At 38.0% G+C, this 21,971-nt stretch overlaps 1 protein-coding gene across 7 annotated transcripts in view; it reads right to left on the bottom strand.

Moving 5' to 3' along the window:
• Positions 1-21,971, bottom strand: part of LOC111672649 (uncharacterized) — a 44,387-nt gene that overhangs the window by 19,822 nt on the left and 2,594 nt on the right. For 3 of the 7 annotated variants that reach the window (XR_015436079.1, XR_015436082.1, XR_015436084.1), the window contains exons 2-3: positions 18,447-18,566; positions 3,266-3,385 (exon numbers count right to left, since the gene is read on the bottom strand). Coding sequence is in view for 1 of the 7 variants with exons in the window: in XM_023430141.2 (XP_023285909.1) it covers positions 7,325-14,194 (6,870 nt within the window). In the remaining 6 variants the exon portion in view is untranslated. Of the gene's footprint in view, positions 1-442; positions 481-3,265; positions 3,386-5,114; positions 5,247-6,800; positions 14,232-18,446; positions 18,567-21,971 lie in introns of those variants that run through there. The other 4 variants (XR_015436081.1, XR_015436088.1, XR_015436083.1 and 1 more) reach the window with 4 other exon arrangements.

The following is a 21,971-nucleotide window of genomic DNA, read 5'->3' as shown; positions in this document are numbered from 1 at the left end:
AAAAAGGGACTCAGCCTCAGACAGATCATCCAATCATCATGCAGAAGCCGAGCGTCCGGGCCAGCCCACTGTCGCATAGACCCCCAGAGACGCTGAGCGTCCGATGGGCGGGACAAAGCCCAGCATTTATCCAATGACCGTCTAGTTTCGCTGCAGTGGGACAACCCACTCTATGCCTCCCCAGTGAAGTCAGGAGACTGCACTGTGTAAAGCTCTGTGGCGCTGCGGGGATGAATGAGAAGAAGTCGTGTCGGTTACCTGTGATAAGTAGCTGATTCTGAACAAAAGATGAACGTGTTCTAGCGCATATTTAGTCAATGAAATGTACACACAACAGAACATCTGTCTCTTATACACATCTCATGTGTAATACGCCACTGCCAAATTGTATTGGCATCCATCTTTTTATTGTTCTTCAGACTGCTGGTGTCCCCGTCTTCCATCCTCAGTGATCTTCTTGATCTTCTATGTCTTCCTTTCCTGTACGTAGTTGACAGGAAAAAATTATAAATAACCCACACACTATACATCAGCCTTAAGTCATAGTCAAGTGTATTAATTATGTAATTGCATTATACTGTTTCATGTATTTTGTGTCAATACACTTGATTACAATTGACAGTCTGAAGGCTCAGGGGAAAAGCAGCGCTTCATACTAATGTATGTAGTCTTTCAGTAAACTTGCTCATGCAAAGCATGTATTCTAGCCACTGTGTAACGCCACCAAGTAACAGTACACATAATGGCTTATTCTCTTCAACAACGGTTCGGTCGACTGCACAATTCATGTGGCGTGCATTCATTAAGGCCGTGACATCACCTTTACTTTGACTTGACAAACCTCCAGAAAGAGTTGCGCATATAAATCACAGGCTGTTAACGTGATGAGTGTAGAAAGCTAGATCGGTCTAACCCAGGCTACAAACAGAAGAATAAATAGTAACAAATAGAAATATATTATATATATATGAATAATTAATGAAAAAAAAAAGTCTTTCACAAAACACATCAAAAATCTTTCATTTTGAATTTTAAGTAGCTGTGAGCGCTCTGACAATCTCATAACCTCAACCATCTTCTTTTGTCATGTGATCTACTTTTCAGATGCATCGTACAGATCGCATCATTAAAAGGTGCCATATTTAGATATTTAACTTTTAAAGTTCAGTCCCTGCTAAGAAGCCCATTGTTAACTGTTAAACAGCTAGCCCACTAACTGCAGCTGGTGACGGCAGTCCTTGTTCTGCTCTGAAGCATTGGTGAGCTTGGTGTAGCGGCACATGTAACAGTTCTCCACCTGAGCAGACATTAACTACCATCACCAGCTGCACTTCAAGATGGTGGAGTTACAGTCCCATCTTTGGGAAACACGATGCAGGACGAGCCAGGGCAGCGAATGACCTTTCAAATGAAAGTACTAACATAGCAAAAATAAATAACAGCACTGTCCCAATGAATACTCCATATGAACTAAGCAAAAAGTGTGATTTGCTGTGACACAATTCATAAACAGAAGACAGCATTGTGGGCATAGAATAGCGGCGAGCAAACATCTGAAAGAAAGAGTGTGAAAGTAGCAGAAAGATATGAATCATAACTTCCAGTCCGGACATTCACAATAAAATCAGAGAAAAAGCAGATCCTGATTCAGATCGTGGACTGCTATTACACCCCAAAAGATTATACCCGAAACGATTGTCATATGATCAATGTGGTCTCCTCATATGAGGAGCAGGTTTTTCAAGGACCTCTCTCTTCTATTGAACAATAATTGAGGCCGTTCTGCTCCTGGGAACACTTAGAGCTTTGAAATGGTGTCATACCCTTGCAGTGACCTATGCCTTGTCACAGTATTTCATCATGGAGGTCTACAGAATTCTTTGAAATTCAAGGCTTGATTTTTGCCCTGTCATGTCCTGTCAGTTGGCTGACCCAGTGCCTGTGTGATATAATGAAGATAACTACCCACTGATTATACATGTAGAAGATACCAATTATGCTGTAAACAACAAATGGACTGAATAATTACAATAAACTCATTGGTAAAGAAAATAAACGACACAAGTTATCTCTTTATAAGTTGGAAGGATATGACATGTGGTCTATACAATGTATCTTCATCATCATTCAAGTGTATAAAATCCAGCATCCTGCTTTTGTTCCCATAGTCTGCAACATGGCACCATTGCCATGGCAACATTTTCTCGTTTACTTGACAATGTTAGCTTAGCCCACATATTAACAATGAACAATACAATTGCCAAAAATCGTTTCTAAATAAAACAATATCAACACCAACAGCCATACTATCAAAGATCTTAACCATGTCCTGCACTTGTCTATCACTTGTATATCTTACAACCGTTAATGTAGTGCAAGTTGCACATTATTTGGGGGAACAAAATCTCATAGCAGACTGTGTGCTCTTACTTTGAAAAGCAGAAATGCTGTTGTGAGCAGGCAACACATTCTTGTGTCTGAGCTGTACAAGTGGATTTTTGTTCAGACTGGTGTAAAGTCTATCTCAAAACTGTGTGTAAAATACATTTTGATTTAATTGTGAATTAATTAAATGTATTCAGAGAAATGTTTTAAGATATTTTTGTGAGTTTACAAATTAATTTTTTGTATTTGTGTAAGGTGTTTTACATTTACAGATTACACATTTCACAAATCATACTGAGAAAAATCTACCTCCATAATAGTGTATCTTATGTTCCCCCCAATTTAAAATGTCAATTGCCTGAAAAATAAATACTTACCTATTCTCAGGAAAACACAAAAACTGTTAAATCAAATGGGAAACCTCTAAAATAAATAGATTTAACCAATTAAATTAGAAACTCAAGCTTTTCTTTTAAAATGAAAGTAATTTTACTGTTATGTAAATAATGTAACAATTCTTTTACTTGAGTACAATTTTCCAGTACTCTATTCTTTCCTCACCATAGTATAAGAGTTATGTGAAGAGTTTTGTGCAAACAACTTATATTGGTAGGAATGTGTTGTGTAGTGCATCACATGCTGGTCTATGGGCATATGCATCCTCATGCAAATCCTGCATAGGAATACAAACAAGAGAGTAGTGATAACTTCTGGCCAAAAACAGCATCAGTTGCATGTGAAAATTAGATTCAGCTTGTATTGTAGACCCCTACATGCTGCAAAGTCTGTAGCTTCAAGATGGTGGACTGACGTTGAGACTGAATGAATGTTTTCTTTTCAGATCAGCAAATTTACTGTGTCAAGATGCCACATACTGTACCTTGTAAAACATAGTTAGCTTGGCTGCGACACACTCCAACACATCTGGCCCACATTAGGTTGTTTCGACATCCTAGTTGAGTATCCGTCCAATCAGCATTGATGCAGGTCCATTGTAGCCCTGAAAGAAACACAAGTTTGAATGTTTGTCAATGCATTGCTTGCAGGGCACTGAAAAATAGGATAAACAGCAGGGTGTAATGTTGAAATGAAAAACAACCAAAAACATCTTTGGTCTGAGTTTCATTAATCATAGATAAAAAAAACTAGGCAAAGGAGGCATTCCTCTGCTATCGGTTGGATATGTAAGGTTACAAGGAGCAGATTTCTGGGGGTCATTAAAGTAAGTGCAAGAATACTATGAAGATAAGTAAACCAGACTGCCCGCACAATCATGATGTCTGCAGTGGTTTGTCATGCAACATCTAACGGGTCGATCCCAGCAACCACACTGCAGTATTAGCGAATAGTCAACTGGCTACTTGTGTGACACATTTCCTGTAATTGCCACAGTGCTCAAGTGCCTGTGAAGACTCCAAGTATGTGGAGGTTTACCAGTGCTGACTGAGACACACAGTCATTAAGGACGTTCTATCACTACCACAAATACAAATAGCTTTACAAAGCTTAGTTGATTTGTTCAACATAATAATTAGGATGAAGCACAGACCACAGTTACATTTGCATAGGATACTGTTACAGTCAGATGACTGAATGAGTCAATAAAAAATAAAAAGAAAACACAGTCATTAGTAAACATTAATTTGTATAAGTGATTGTTACTATTAAAACTATTTAGTATTTAAGGCACATGAAAGACAGGTGCAGTACCAAACAATATGTAGATGCTGGATAGTTTTATTCAGTTTCCCGGCACAGTAGGTCCACAGTTTGTGATGACCTGTGTCAGAAAATGTGATATTCATTCTATTTTTATTTTATTTTTTTGTGAGAAAACAGAAGGTGACGGAGACTGACATAGAAGACATTAATAAACATTCTTTCATTAAATCCTCTCAATTAGTGAAATCACTGAAAATGAATTATTTCTAGGCTATTTAACAAATGAAAAGAAAAGAAATGTCAAAAGTGCATATGTCAGTCAACTGTATGTCTAAATATAATTTATTCTGGCCTCTTGCTCAGTTTCTTATTTTTACTCAATTATTATTTAAAGGGCTCAACTTTCTGTACTACATTTCTTTAACGCCATCTTATTACAGCATATCAGTACCGTTTGCTTTTGTTTTGCTAAACAGCATTTAGATTGTTGTTATTATTATGATTAAGATGGTATGCTTGCTCTTCATGACTCCTAACGGGATTTGACAGAGAAGAAATCTTTATGGATTTGAGGATCAATCGATCATACAAGGATTTCCAGAAGTTATGAATTTTGTCACAAGCACAAAATAGGTGTCCTGTTGTTTCTAAGTTTGAGCGGGTGTGCCACGGTGAAACTACAATGGTGCGTCACTTTAAATGTTGCTGCTGTAAAGAATTAAGGAGCAGCTCTTATCCTTTCGAAAAGTAAGGTCCATTGTTCCCTACGCTGAAGGAGATAAGATAGGAAGCATTGGAGCTCCTTTCCTTGTCAATTAAAGAATCTGACCAGCTCTTATCGTGGCTGCAGCTTTGACACTTCTGGGTCATTTCAATGAGTTACGCAAACAAGACTTTTCGACCACAGCCCTGAAACCAGTCGCTTTTTGTTATTAGCGGGGCTAGTGCTATTTTCTTAACACTGGAAAGATGCATCTTCGTTGCAGTTTATTGTCTTTAGATAAATGCGTAATCCGCCATGAATACAATATGATAGAAAAGGACTAAACCGACGGAGGCTTACTCACCTAATGCGGGTTGAACAATCTCACTCCCCTCTTTTCACTTGCGAACAATACACGATTTCACTAACGGTGTCTTTTCTGAACGTAGATTTAAGGGCATATCTCTCAACTACGAAAAAGACTCAAAGCTCTCACAGGAAGTGATGACAAAGAGGACTTCAAAATAAAAGTGTTTAAGAAGCGATCCATCAAGTATTACATTTCAATACCCACCAAACACTATTTAAAACTGTATTGTTGACTCACCGCAGAATTATAACATTTCCTACATGATATGTTTTTCTCACTATTAGCTTGGCATTACGAAGCACATCTGTCCAAACTTTAGCACCTATGTTCATATTAGGGATGGGCATTTTCAGTAATTTCAATATTCGAGTAATCTCATTACCTTATGAACGAGTATTCGATTACTCGCAAATTATGTATATAAATATATTTGTACCGTAAAAAACGAAATACGGGAGGTCCCTGTCCGACTGGAAACACAAGCGGAATGTTAAGCTTGTGTTTCCAGCCGGACGTGGGTAGTCACATTGTGACAGGGACAAAAGTGTGTGTGTGCTTGAGTCTTCAGTTCTATCAAAATCAAACAAAACTTTTCTTCCCACTAGATTTTTACTGTGAATGTATCAGGTTATACACCTGACACACCCTCCAAACCCAAGGATGCTGTTTATCAAATCCCTATAAAAGCCATCTGTTGAATCAGAGATCATGTCATATTTCAAACAGCAAACTTAGCTTGTTGCCTCAAATTGATGAAGTTTATGTGTATCTCTTTGTTCACATATTTCTCATTGTACTGAGTGATGCAACCTTCATCCTCCTTCAGTTGGGTGTGGCAACTTCTGCCACTGGTCAGGAAAACATGGCACCACACCAGCACAGATTGAAACATGTACTTGCAACCAACCATTTTCAAAAACTATGCTTACTTAAAATTAAGAACCAGTGGATTTCTATCATCCACCAACCTTTTCTTTTTCCATAGCAACTAAGGAGATAGCCATTCCCATTCAGGGACTTAAAGTGAAATGACAAGATTTTAACTATATTCATCACGATTAGCATTCGTTCTCTTTAAGTTGAATCATATCGTCTTGAGACATTTTGAGATGTTATATGAAATTTTAAGGTTGTAAAGAAGATGAATTTGATAATTCAATGTGATTTTCATTTTCATTTATAATATCAATAGTAATAAAAAATTCACCTCTTTCAACCTGCCCTAACACACACCAGGAGATATTTCTTTTAAGGATGTCAGTATTTACCTGTCAACTCTGCTATGAAGAAAACAGACAACTACTGTGATGATTCTGAATTTATCATAGGAAGAAAAGTTTGTCATCATGTCCTTACATTTACGTGTGTGTATGAGATGTGTGACAGGATGTTCTCATTTTTAAAACATGTCTTCTGATGACTGAAAAGTAAAATATAAATTGCACTGATGCTGCCAACCTCCTCCTTGCTGAATGAATTGTTCCATGTTATCACAGTAGATCTTGGTGGGACAGACGACAGTAGTTTCTTTTAAATCCTAAAAACTATCAAGATCAATATCACAATTTCAACTGAATTTAAATCGTATTTCTATAAAATTCAACAATGTATTTTCATTGTGGAAAAACAGGGCGAGCAAGATGTTAACCCTTGAAAATATTGGAGCAGAGCACACATTGGTAAAAGAAATGCTTTTGAAACTTTATTAAAAATGTACTAAAACAGTTTAAAACAATACAACTTTCCATCAAGATCTAGGTCATTTTAAAGTATATCTGCATTATAAAGTGGATTAAATTTTTTAAAGCAATCACACACTCAATCTTTATGCATTTATGTCACGAATTAAAAAAAAGAAAAAAGAGGCCACAGTTCTTTGTAGTTTACAACGTCTTTCATTTTTCATTGTAAGTAAGCAGCTTTTTCTTTTTGGAAAAAGAATGAACACATTATATAAAAATAGCATGAAGGTCAGAAAAGGCACTAATAAACAGTGGAAAAACAACATTAAAAACACAAACAAACACCTGAAAACAAACCAGAAAACCTCCAATTGCTGAATTACAATCATGTAATATCTACAGAGAAGAGTTCAGTGTCTCATCATCCTTAAAACTAATTCTCGTCAAATTCCCAATATTGGACGAACAGCTGAACACTATCTGTTTAACAACTGTCTTTATTGTGGACCATCACTTAGATTATTAAGAATCTTGTTCCTGTTTGATGTCCACTTCACTTTGTGTTTGAAACATCTCCATAATGAAGACTGGACGATTTTCTTGCTCCTGTTTGATCAATTTACTCTCAGTGTCCTGACATATGGTTACCATGGAGTATGATGATCCTGCTGCTTCGACTGGGATTTCATACTTGACATCCTCACTGTCTGATTCTGTTTTCACACTGCTCTCAGTCTTTGTACCTACATAGTGCCTGGCATATCCTTCAGATACTTGTGGTTCAGCCAGGTTGTAATACTGGGCATCCTCCGTTTCTGATTCTGTTTTTATATGGCCTTCAGAGTTTGGACATATAGTTAAAGTATATCCAAAGGATCCTGCAGGTTTATCTATTTCCTCAGTGACTGGTTCTGGTTTCATAGTGCCATAATGTGAATCATCTTCCTCCTCTTTAATCTGTATGTTTCCCTGGAAACAACTGTCACAATCTCCACTCACAGGACTCCCTGTCATCTGCATTATTGTCCCAGGATCGGTTTGAGACTTTGTGTCCTCCTCTTCAAACCAAAGTTCCTTATTAGTTTTGACATTAAGAAGATGGGCATGATTGACATCTGAAAGGTTTCTCAATGGCTGAACAGCTCTACATCCTTCATTCGTTGTTGTTTCCACAGATGATTTTGGCCTTGTATTTTGTCTCTCTTGTACCAATCTTTTTGATTCTTTGCGTTCAAACACAAATGGTAATTTGAAGACCTCATTTGCTCTGTGCAAATAATACCGGTACTGTTTGACCATGGTTTTGACTTTGGATGCAGTTGCTATGGAAAATTCCCACCGCCTGTAATGTTGTGAGCTTAGATCAAAGTTATAGTCAAGGATGTCAAACAGAGTGCCTGGGAAATAGTGTCGTGCCTTCTTACTTAGAAATTTATAGATCTCCATCACTACAGCTCTAGTCAACAGCTTTAAGTCCAGTTTTTCTTTGTCCCCTGGTTTTGATGCCACATCTAGGTCCAGATCCATCTCTGTGCAAATGGGATAACAGTCTCCACTACTTTGCCTACCTCTCCTTGGTTTTAGAGCACCCATGTTATCACTCGATAGTGTGGCTTCTTCCTTCTTTGTTTGCAGTGCCCGCTTTCTTTTTTTGGTTGTTTCCTTCCTTTCATTTTCCTGCATAGCGGATACGTCTTCCACTTTTCTCACATCTCTAAACTCTCTCGGAGTACATGGCTGAATAACAAAAACTTCACTGAACCAAGTGGGCCCTTCACCGTACAATGCAAGCATTCTCTGGAACAGCAATGCAAGATTTACATCTCGTCTCTGCATGCCAAAGTTGAAGTTGTGTTCAAGAACATCATTAATGAGCTTATTTTTTGTTCCACACAGTCTTTTGGAAAAACTGGCCACTTCCTTCATAATACCACGTGTCAATACATGGGGGTCAAGTTTATCTTTTGGTTTTTCTTTGTCCACACATAGGCTTAAACCTATTTTCTTGCAGAGCCGGTAACTGTCCATTATTGTTTCCTCTGCTGCTTGGAAAGCAGAGGACAGATCCTTTTTAGGCTTCTGTGCTGTGCAGTTGACTTCAGCAGACACCATGTCAGTCATGGCATCTAGACGAGGATGAAGCACATGGTCAGGATTAGATTCATCCTGACAAAGTTTATCATTTCTGTCTTGATAACATTTGGGGCAATATTTAGTTTTCGGATAAGTAGATTCTTCTATACATTTTGAGTCAGGGAGTTCAAAAGGCATTTTCAGGTATCTGGGTTTGCTGAATTTGAATTGATAATTATTAACTTTTTCGTAAACTTGCTGTGCAAAGACATTGCGACAGACCTCATTTTTCAAATTCAGATGAAAATTGTACTCCAGTATCTCTGTGATGAAATCCTTCTGGGCTGATTGCAGTGCTGTAGAAAAAGTGTTCATTTCAACCATGATGCCATTGGTCAGTAATTTTGGATCAAGGTTTTGTTTCACTCCAGATCCCACATTGAAATCAATGCCCAATTTCTTGCATCTGGAATAGGCGTAAAATGGGCAATGTTCTACATGAGGCACTGAGAGGATCTGTTGAATTTGATCAGCCCGCAATTTCCACAACAATAAATCAAGCTCATTTTCTTGTTCATTGTCAACGGAACTCCCTACATTTTGGTCTATGATTGGAGCCTGGGAAGAGCCAGTACTACATTTATCTAAATTTGGGCTGTTCTGGGAATCCATCACCATCAATAAGAATTCTTTGTGCTTTGTTGGCTTTATTTTCTTGAAGGTTGCTACATTTGATAGATTTTTTTGCTCCAATATAACAGGAATTCGAGTGAGAATAGTTTTTGCAAGGTCAGAATCTCCATTTTGCCAATCAAGATCAAAGTTGTGTCTGAGGATGTCAAGACAAATCTGATCAAATGTTGCACACAACCTTTCTGCAAAGTTTGTCACTTCAGTCATTGCCCCATTGGTCAATTTGTTGATCTCAAGTTTTTTATTTGGCTGACTGCCGATTACATTTAGCTTCAGATCAATGTCTTTGCAGAAGGGATAGATGTCCACCCTGTGTTCTTTGTTTTCAGCTTGTAAATCAGGAGGACACATGGGTCCAACATCACACTCTGTTGTTCTCGATATGCTGCTGACTTCAGGGTTGACGCTGCCCATGCTCTGACTGGCCATGTTAACCGATGATACAACGCCGGGAAGTTCAAAAACCTCTTTTGAAAGTTTGACTGCATCTTCACTATTTTTTAGCTGTCTTACTCTATTCATAACTTCACATGCAAAGGTTTTCTTATGGTGTTCGCTCCAAAGGCCAAAGTCAAAGTTGTACTCAAGAATCTCCATGATGAAATCCTGCTGGGATGAATTCATCGCTAAGGCAAATTTAGCAATTTCAAGCAGAATAGAATTAGACAAAGTGTCAACACTGAAGTTTTGCCTTTGGCCAAATCCAACATTAAATTCAAGGCCAGCTTTCTTTGACCAGGCGAATGCACAGTACTCTTTTTCTTGTAAGGAAAGGATTTGTTTTACACGATTTGCACGCAACTTCCACATGTTGCTAGCCGTTTCCATTTCCTCTTCTTCCATGTCACATTTGTTTGGCACATTTCTTGGAATCTCTGTCTTATCTTCATCTCCACACAGTCCTCTTTCATCAAGCTGACTTTCAAATGTTGGGTTCACATTTGAGTTTAAAATTGGTAAACTGGATGAACCATCAGTGGAAGTGAGGAAAGGTTCATGTGTACCCAGACAGCTTGATTCTGATTGACTATGGGTATCACAACTTCTTTGGTTTTGTAAGTCTAGGTCCACACCTATCCCTTTGCAAATGGGATAGTGGTCTCCACAACTCTGCTTATCTTTCTTTATTTTTACAGCTCCCCTATATTCACTCATCATCAGTGTGGCTTCTTCCTTCTTTGTTTGCAGTGCCAATTGTCTTTTTTTGGTTGTTTCCTTCCTTTCATTTTTCTGCATGGCAGATGCCGCTTTCTGTTTACTCATATCTCTAGGATCTCTGTTAGGATATGGTTGAATAACAAAAATGTCACTGAACCATTTGGGCCCTTTGTTATGTAGTGCCACCATTCTTTGGAACAGGAGTGCAGGATTTACATCTCGGCTTTGCATACCAATGTTAAAGTTGTGTTCAACAACATCATTAATTAGCTTATTTTTTGTTCCACACAATCTTTTGGCAAAAATACCGACTTCCCTCATAATACCACGTGTCAACTCACGGATATTAAGTTTATCCCTTGGTTTGTCTTTGTCCACACATAGGCTTAAACCTATTTTCTTGCAGTAAGGGTAACTGTCCATTATTGTTTCCTCTGCTGCTTGGAAAGGAGAGGACAGATCCTTTGTAGATGTTTGGGCAGTGCAGTCTGCTTCTGCAAAGACTGCGTCAGTCATGGCATGTGGACGAGGATGAGGTACATTCACAGGATTAGCTTGATCCTGACAAAGTTTATAATTTCTGTCTTCATAACATTTGGGGCAAAATTTATTTTTCAGATAAGTAGATTCATTGATGAATCTTGAATCAGGGAGCTCAAAAGGCATTTTCAGGAATCTGGATTTATTACATTTAAAAGTCAATCTAGCCATTTTGTCCAGAACTTGCTGTGCGAAGACACTGCGACAGATCTCATTGTTGAAAGTCAGATGAAAATTGTACTCCAGAATCTCTGTGATGAAATCCTTTTGGGCTGATTGCAGTGCTGTAGCAAGAGTGCTTACTTCAACCATGATGCCATTGGTCAGTAATTTTGGATCAAGATTTTGTTTTACTCCAGATCCCACATTGAAATCAATGCCCAATTTCTTGCATCTGGAGTAAGAGTAAAGTGGGCAATGTTCTACATGAGGCACTGAGAGGATCTGCTGAGTTTGATTAGCCCGCAATTTCCACAGTCCTAAATTTAGCTTATTATCTTTTTCGGTGTCAATGGGACTCCCTACATTTTGTTCTATGATTGGAGCCTGGGAAGAGCCAGTACTACATTTATCTAAATTTGGGTTGTTCTGGCAATCCATTACCATCACTGACAAATCTTTTATTGAGTTCTTTAACCTCTTGGAGCCTGATAGATTTGATAGATTTTTGTGCTCCATTATAACAGGAATTCGAGTGAGAATAGTTTTGGCAAGGTCAGAATTTCCATTTTGCCAATCAAGGTCAAAGTTGTGTTTGAGGATATCAAGACAAATTTTATCAAATTTCCCGCACAACTTTTCTGCAAAGTTTGTCACTTCAGTCATTGCCCCATTGGTCAATTTGTTGATCTCAAGTTTTTTATGTGGCTGACTGCCGATTACGTTTAGCTTCAGACCAATGTCCTTGCAGAAAGGATAAAGGGCCACCCTGTGTTCTTTATTTTCAGCTTGTAAATCAGGAGGACACAAAGGAGCAACATCACACTCTGTTGTTCTCGATATGCTGCTGACTTCAGGGTTGACACTACCCATGCTCTGACTGTCCACGTCAACCGATGACACGAGACCAGGAAGTTCAAAAACCTTTTTCGAAAGTTTGACTGCATCTTCACTATTTTTAAGCTGTCTTACTCTATTCATGGCTTCACATGCAAAGGTTTTCCTATGGTTTTCACTCTTCAGGCCGAAGTCAAAGTTGTACTCAAGAATCTCCATGATGAAATCCTGCTGGGATGAATTCATTGCTAAGGCAAATTTAGCAACTTCAAGCAGAACAGAATTATACAAAGAGTCAATGCTGAAGTTTTGCTTTGGGCGAAATCCAACATTAAATTCTAGGCCAATTCTTTTTGATCTAATGAATGCACCATAGTCTTTGTCTAGTGAGAAAAGGATTTGTTTTACACGGTTTGCACGCAACTTCCACATGTTGCTCTCCATTTCCATTTCCTCTTCCTCCATGTCACATTTGTATGGCACATTTCTTGAAATATGCGTCTTCTCTTCATGTCCATACTGTCCTCTTTCATCAGGCTGACTTGGGTTCACATTTGAGCTTGCAATTGCTAAACTGGATGAACCATCAGTGGAAGTGATGAAAGGTTCACATTTACCCACACAGCTTGATTCTGATTCATTATGGATGTCAGAGGTTGTTTGGTTTTGTAAGTAGTCTCCATTTTCATCGTCTGAATCTGTGACTTCGTCTGAGTCTAAAGGACACATATAGCTGTGGTCATCCTCCGATGTTTGACTGGTCCACAAATCAGTGTGATGAGACAGTGCGTTTGTCTCTTCCTGTTCAGCCTGTTCTGTTCTGCGCCGCTTGGAGACATGTTCTCTAGTTGTTGAAAGAGCTCTTTTTTCCTGTTTACGTCTTAAATCAGAGTGCCTTCTTTTGCTGACTTCAAAGTGATATAGTGACGTTCCCACACTGGGCAAAGGTGATCCTTTTTCAAGGGGATTTGTCTGAAAGGAAAATGGCTCACTTTTAAAATCAGTGATAAGTCGCTCTCTCCTTTTCAGCAGGTCTAATACCTTGAACCACACTTGATTTTTTTCCTGTTGACATTTAAGATCAAGTTCAAAATTATGCTCCAACACACTAAGAACAATAGATCTGTAGGATGCAGTCCGTGCTCTAGTGAACTGTACTAGTTCTAACATCATGCCCTTTGTCAGTAAACCTGGATCTAGACTTTGTTTTGACCAAACATCAAGGCTCAGACCAATTTCTGCACAACAAGGGAATGAGAGAGGAATAACATCCTCTTTCAGTTCATCTGTTGACTGAGGCTCTGAACACTCCAACTCATCATCATCATCACTGTCATCAGTATGTGGTCCATCCATCTCTTCCATCTTCATATAGTCTTTAGATGGTGCTCGTGAACACTTCAATTTATCTTCATGTTCACTTTCATCCATACCATCCATGTCCACCAGGAAACAGTCAGTCTTATATTCTGTAGATCCCATGTTAGGCCCACTTTTGCTGTTGCTGCTACATTCTGGCTCAGATGACGTGTCAAAGAGAGTAAAAGCTTCATGTTTATCTTCAGGAGGTTTTTGGATCAAGTCTCTGACTTTGTGCAGAAGTTGAGAAGTAAACTCAATCCGCTGTTGCTTGTTTTTCAATCCAAGATCGAAATTGATCTCCAGAATGTTTGTGATAAAATGCCATTTACTTTTGCGAACCGTTTTCGCAAAGTCACAGACCTCCAGTATGACACCATTTGTCAATGAATGTAAATCCAATTTCTTGTGTGTGTTGGATCCAACATTAAAATCTAACCCCATTTTTCTGCTGTAATGGAATGGTTCTGGATGCCTTGAGTACTTCTTTACATGTGTAATGTGCCACTGCCATAGTGTGTTGGCATCTATTCTTTTATTGTCCTTCAGACTGCTGGTGTCCCTGTCTTCCATCCTCAGTGATCTTCCTGATCTTCTATGTCTTCCTTTCCTGTACGTAGTTGACAGGAAAAAAATATAAATAACACACACACAAACACTATATATCAGCCTTAGGTCTTACATTTTATGAAGATACATTTTATAGAATAAGAGAATAGGAGGTTTCACGAGGCTCCTTAACTATATACCATCGGGTTCAGAATAAAGTGAACAAGAAAATAATATTTGTTCTGGCAATGTTCTGCTGCATTATAAGTTTTCATGCATTATGTGTCAATACAATAAACTATCATGAATGTCACATCTTTCAATTCCAATTTTTTACATAGACAAAATACACTAGATGATCCGAGTTTAAATAAAGTGAAGATTTTGAGAAATGAGCTTCAATGATCAGGGATTGACATGTTTTCTTTTAAGGAGACTACAAAATATTTCAGTGAAGTCAGTTTAATAATAATGGCATTGGTTATATATCAACATTAAATTAACCTAGTTAATCACATGGGCCTTACTATGTAGCAGGCAACAGGCACTGTTCGCAATTGTTCATAATCTGCCCCTTAACGTTGGCTTGACAGTCTGAAGGCTCAGCGGAAAAGCAGATGACAGTGTTTCATACTAATGTATGTAGTCTTTCAGTAAACTTGCTCATGCAAATCATGTATTCTACCCACTGTGTAATGCCAACCAAGCAACAGTACACATAATGGTTTATTCTCATCAACAACAGTCTTGCCTACTACACAATTAATGTGGCAGGAATTTATTAAGGCTGTGACATCATCTATAGTTTACTTTGCCAAAACCACTACACCACAGTGTCTATAGGGGTGTGTTGTGTGAAGGCTTAGAAATACTGCAGCTGAATCCACATGACAAACCTCCAGAGAGAGTTGTACATATAAATCACAGGCCATTAACGTGACCAGTGTAGAAAGCTAGATCGGTCTAACCCAGGTTACAAACAAGAATATATAGTAATAAACAGATAATCGAAGTAACAAATAAATGGCCCAATGGTCAAATAATTCATGAAAAAAAAAATCTTTCATATCCGTCACAAACTGTAAAAATCACTTTTATGCACAATTTGAAGTAGCAGTGAGAGCTCTGATAATTTTATATCATGGACCATCTTATTTTGATGATCTACTTTTTAGATGCATCCTACAGATTGCATTAGGGCTGGGTATTGCCACTGATTTCCTGAATCGATTCAATTATTCAATGATTCACATTCGATATCAACTCAGTTGTAGTGATTTCAGTTACAGTATCAATTTCTCTTGTATATGAATGAGATTCTCAGAACTAATGTCTACATAGTTTTTAAATCTGCAGCTAGAAATGTGGCCACATACCTGCCTGTTGACTTGCCGCTGACTTCCTTGGGCATCTATCATGTTTTTGTCTCTCACGTGCAGGTGTAGTGCTGTTTGTTTACGTACCGAAGCGCTCATGCATTTACTCAATGCATGATTGAGGTTTGGAAATCAATCAGTACACCTTAAATGTCAATATGACAACTTAGACCATTTGATTTGTTTTTATTAGCAGTCTACATGACACACCAGGCGATTGGATCTTCAAATTTATATACATTCCAACCGGATTCTGTGAACTGCACTTGTGCCCAGCCCTAGACTGCATCATTACAAGGTGCTGTATTTAGATATTTAACTTTAAAAGTTCAGTCTCTGCCAAGAAGCCCATTATTAACTGTTAAACAGCTAGCCCACTAACTACAGCTGGTGACGGCATTCCATCACCAGCTGCACTTCAAGATGGTGGTGTTACAGTCCCATCTGTGAGAAACAAGAAGCAGGACGAGCCAGGGCAGCGACTGAACTTTCAAATGAAAGTACTAACATAGCATAAATAAATAACAGCACTGTCCCAACGAATACTCCATATGAACTAAGCAAAAAGTGTGATTTGTTGTGACACAATTCATAAACAGAAGACAGCATTGTGGGCATAGAATAGCGGCGAGCAAACATCTGAGAGAAAGAATGTGAAAGTAGCAGCAAGATATGAATCATAACTTCCAGTCCAGACTTCAATATAAAATCAAAGAAACAGCATATTCTGATTCAGATCATGGACTGCTATTACACCCCAAAAGATTGTCATATGATCTATGTGGTCAGGTTTTTCAAGGACCTCTCTGTGTTTGGCTGCATTCATGCATTCCTCAGACTAGTCTCCCTGTTTCTGCCATTGAGAGGCACCCCATAACATGATGCTTCCACCACCATGCTTCACCATAGAGATATTAGCCAACGTAATGAGCAGTGTTCGCCAGACAGAAAAATTTGAGTCCAAACCTCTCCCATTGCACAATCATTTAGGCCAATCTGCTCCTGAGAACACTAAGAGCTTTGAAATGGTGTCATACCCTTGCAGTGACCTATGCCTTATATTTTATCGTGGAGGTTTACAGAGTTCATTGACCTTCAAGGCTTGATTTTTGCCCTGTCATGTAGTATGAATTGTGGTACCTTATACAGGTGTGTGCCTTTGTATGTGTGGCATACAGAGCCATCAGTGGGTTAATATACCTACATTATTATTATTATTATTATTATTTACATGTTTAACATAATTTCCATTTAGTACAGCTCATGTTCAGAGTGTGGTTAAAATTGTCTGTGTTTTATGATAAGAAAAGGTTTGTTTATTGTTTGAAAAATGTAATATCATGTAGCAGTATGTGTCTAACTCCGACCAGCAGGACGAGCGCGTTCGCTACACTGTGTGTGTTCAGGGACAAGGGAAGTCTCGCGTGAACACGTTCAGAGAACGAGAGCACACACTTGAGTGTGAAATCACTGTGTGTGTGTGGCGAACGCTGATGATAAAGTATATGTTTGCTCTTTACAGGTAAGAAGGGAGAGTTAGAATTGTATAAGTGAGGGGTGAATATGTTGTGTCGTAGTTTATGGTCCCGGTTGCGTTATATGTGGTATTGTTTATGAACGTTAATTGGTCAGCGAAAGCAACGTACCGAAAACGGCTGTTGGGACTGGTTGCTTAGTTACCGCAAGCGAGTGGGAGGATGGAGAGTAGAACTAGGAGCCGGTCTAAAGAGCCCGGACTGCTCGTGTCTAGTTCATAAATAAATACATAAATAACTTAAAATAGATACATGGTTGATTTGATTAATTTGACAATGTTTGGTATACATGTTTGGCTGACTGTGTATTCGAGAAACAAGTTGATATTGAATGTACATGATGAAAATGGTCCGGATTAGCAATACAACGGACGTGATTTATTGTTTGGATGTTAGTGTAGATGTTCATCATTTTTCTGTGTTCAAATATCAAACACTTTCAGAGAACGAGAGCACACACTTGAGTGTGAAATCACTGTGTGTGTGTGTGTGGCGAACGCTGATGATAAAGTATATGTTTGCTCTTTACAGAACAAAATAAAAGACTTCAAATTAAATGTGTAGTGGAGGGCAGCTTCACTCTGCACCACGCTACATATGCTATATCAAATCCATTCAATTTGCCATGGGTGGACTTCAATCAAGTTCTAGATGCATCTCAAGAACAATTAATGTTAAGAGGATGCACTTGACCACAATTTATTGGCAGTCTGAATACTTTTGTAAATGAGAGATTTCAGTTTTCGATTTTGAATTCTTTAAATAATTACAAAACTTTCCAAAACATGCACGTTAGTTTAGCATATATTTTAATAATGTACAATAAAATTGCAATAAGTCGTTTCTAAACAAAAACAACTATCAACACCAACTGATTATTCGCGGAAAAAAAACAGCTCATAGACTGTGTGCTCCTACTTTGAAAAGCAGGCAATCGCGTTCCTCCTGAAAGTGTTTGAGCAGTACAAGTGGATTTTTGTTAAGACTTGCATAAGGTTTGTCTCAAAACTCTGTATTTTCCAGTACTCTATTCTTTCCTCAACATAGTTTAAGAGTTATGTGTAAAGTTTTGTGCAAACAAGTTATATTGGTAGGAATGTGTTGTGTAGTGCATCACATGCTGGTCTATGGGCATATGCATCCTCATGCAAATCCAGCAAAGGAATACAAACAAGATAGTAGTGATAACTTCTGGCCAAAAACAGGATCAGTTGCATGTGAAAATTAGATTCAGCTTGTATTGTAGACCCCTTTCTACATGCTGCAGAGTCTGTAGCTTCAAGATGGTGGACTGACATTGAGACTGAATGAATGTTTTCTTTTCAGATCAGAAAATTTACTGTGTCAAGATGCCACATACTGTACCTTGTAAAACCTAGTCAGTTTGGCTGCGACACACTCCAACACATCTGGCCCACATTAGGTTGTTTCGACATCCTAGTTAAGTATCTGTCCAATCAGCATTGATGCAGGTCCATTGTAGCCCTGAAAGAAACACAAGTTTGAATAATTGTTAATTCATGAATGCATTGTTTGCAGGGCACTGAAAAATAGGATAAACAGCAGGGTGTAATGCTGAAATGAAAAACAACCGAAAACATCTTTGATCTGTGTTCAATCATAGATTAAAAAAAAAAAAAAAAAACTAGGCAAATGAGGCATTCCTCTATTATCAGATGGATATGTAATGTTACAAGGAGCAGATTTCTGGGTGTCAGCAAAATACAGCAACTTAACCGAAAGAGCAAGATTACAATGAAGCAAAGGGTCGATCCCAGCAACCACAATGCAATATTTGCTAATAGTCAACTGGCTACTTGTGTTTCACACAGTGCTCAAGTGCCTGTGAAGACTCCAAGTATGTGGAGGTTTATCAGTGCTGACTGAGACACACAGTCATTAAGGACGTTCCATCACTACTACAAACACAAATAGCTTTACAAAGTTTAGTTGATTTGTTCAACATAATAATTAGGATGAAGCAGTTACATTTACATAGGATACTGTTACAGTCAGATGACTGAATGAGTCAAAAAAAAAAAGAAAAAAAGTTGTGTCATTTAATTTCCTATTCTGTAACAATGAAAATAGCAGAATGAAAAATGGGGCTGTTATCAATAATAATAAAAATGTCAATGGAGCTATTTTCCATTAAATATTGTCCTAAGAACATAATTTTGTATGGTTTTCTTAGTACATAACTTCAAATAATGATGTAAGAGGGTGAAGTGTGTAGGTGCCACACAGCTTGTTTTTCATGTGTGAACTTTTGGCCTCAAGTTTATTTTCCCTCATTGTAGCAACCCAAGCGCCAACTCATAAATAGTTGTTTCTCGATGCCTCCCCTGCTGATTTTGATGCATTTTTTAAAATTAATTTTAATTAATTATTTTAAGTTCTCAGATTATTAAATGTAAATGAATAATGCTTTGTTTGTGATGACACTTTAGTTTGTTTAGCTGTAACAGCTAGCACCAAGGCCTTGTTCCATGTGCTCCAGGCACTGTGGATTTTCTTATGCATTCCGTGACTTTTTATTCTCCCCTGACCCGCAGGAACAGCATCCTCTCAGTACCTCCTAAATCTTTAAACACGAATCACAATCCATGTTCTGTTAATATGCAGGCTAATCTACAAGGATTTTATTTCTTGCAAATAATCAACAGCAACAACCTATTTTACAACCATTCCACACTTCCAGACCTAATCTCCACTTGAATCAGTGTAACAGTGGAAGACAACTCTCCTATGGATTGTCAAGGCAACAACATGCTGCCATCAACTTTTATAATAGATATGTAGACCTGCATATATGCTGCTATACGCCCAAATACGGTATAGCTTTGATTATTCATTTGGCCACAGGATCAGGCCACTTTTGACAAATTAGTGGATGTGATAGTAAAAGGAGGATTTGCAATCATTTTGCAGCCAAGTTGGACATGTTGTTTGTTGTAGTTTGAGAAATCACATGTATGTGAATCACTGATTTAGTTTGATAAAACAGTTGGGATATTATCCTGCATATAGACAGATTGCTGTTGTCCTGCACTTCTTCTGTGTGGACCACTCTGTGCTCATTTAGACTGGACAAAGCCTACGTAAAACGGAACTGTCAATGCTGTAGTAAATAATTTTGAAAGGTTAGAGATAATATTAGTGGGTTCCAATCAAACTCTGAATTCCAGAGTTCCAAGCCTTTTACTGTAAATTTTATTTCATATCAAAAATGCTTTGACATCCCTTTTTTCAAACTGAGTGACAAAACAGTCATTTTCTGATTTTCATTTCAGATTAGAAAATTGACGAGGCAAAGGTATGTGAATTCAAAACAAATTATTTTGTTTTCTCTCCTTATCTATATCAGAAAAGAGAATTGTAAAAAAAAAACAAAAAAAAAAAAATGGCAAAACAGGCATTATTCATCTGAAAAGGTCAATACAATCTCATAAGAGCGTCATCAAGTTCACATGATAGCCAATTCTGATGATACACCATATTTGGTTACTACTGTAAAATGTAAGAGAGACAAATGGCGGCAACGGCAATACTGCACTATGAAACCCATTATTTCCAATGGCTTGCACCGTGCACGGGGATTTGTCACATGTGCTGTTCAGCAAGCTCGCGGTCAAAAAGTCTTTTCTGCTTAGGAAGGATCCAAACTGAGTGAAATGAAAGTATCTAAGTGGCAGCTGTGATAAGAGCTGGTTGAATTCTGTAATTGAGAATGAAGGAAAGAAGCTCCAACCCTTCCCATCTTATCTTCTATAGCGTAGGAAACACTGGGCCTTCCTTTACAAATAGAATGGAGATATGCAATATTCAAAAGTGACGCACCATTGTAGTTTCACCGTGGCAGACCCACATAAATGTAGAAACATCAGAGCACCTGTTTTATGCACATGATACGATCTAAAACTAATGGAAATCCCTGTATGATCGACTGAGCTCCAAATCCATAAATATAGATTTCTTCTCTTTCAAATCTGTTCAGTTAGGAGTTCTCTTGAAGAACAAGCATATTTAAATTGTAGTTAACAATATCATCATCATCATAGCAAAATAATATAAATAAATATTGTTTCACTAAATCTCTCTCTTCATTATGGAATGCACTAAAAGTAAATTTTCTCAAATTAACATATGAAAAGAAATGTCAAAAGTTGCTATGTCAGGAATTCATTCTGGCCTCTTGCTCATTCCTTATTTAGTGCCACGGGTGCTCAGCTCCGAGGCACTCCTCTACAGCTAGAATAGCTGAGAGGAGCCCCGAGGCATCTATTAATATTCCTCAGACTTATTATTATTCTTCCGCAAAATTTTCTCTCTCCAAAACACAACTTTTAACTCGAGCTCACAGCCAGTCGGATTCTCTCTGCACCACCGCTGTCTTTTCCCAAGTCCTAGGATTTTTAGTAGGGTTTTTTTTTTAATCCAACTTTATTAATAACACAAGGACGATTTAGCCTACCTACTCCTTTTATTTATTTTTTTTTAAACAACAAACACAAAACAAACGGGATTGAAATGTTGAAACAAGGCAACATGAAAGAAATATACAAATAAAAAGAGTTGAGACATTCAATGAAAATAAGCAAATGAGTAGGGACCAAAGTAAATTATATTCAGTACTCCGCCCCGAGGCATCTATTAATATTCTCTTTCAGGTTTATTATTCTTCCACCAAATTTCGGCGTGTAACTTGTCCCGCAGCTTTGAGAAAACCCCGGTAATATATACATCAAAACGTGCGTCTTGATCCCGAAAGAGGTGCTATGACTTTTGGTGTTAAAATTCCAATTTTTCCCAAAGTTATTCCCAAAAAACTGGGAATAAATAATGCATTAGAAATGCATTGAAATTTTCTTTAGAAACCCACCTTTTTTC

Source organism: Seriola lalandi, unplaced genomic scaffold (genome assembly GCF_002814215.2).
Source record: "Seriola lalandi dorsalis isolate HSWRI2012SDOR001 ecotype SW California unplaced genomic scaffold, Sedor1 jcf7180002054901, whole genome shotgun sequence".
NCBI lineage: Eukaryota > Metazoa > Chordata > Actinopteri > Carangiformes > Carangidae > Seriola > Seriola lalandi.
Note: the sequence above shows the minus strand (reverse complement) of the source record. Positions and strands in the feature narration are given on the sequence as shown.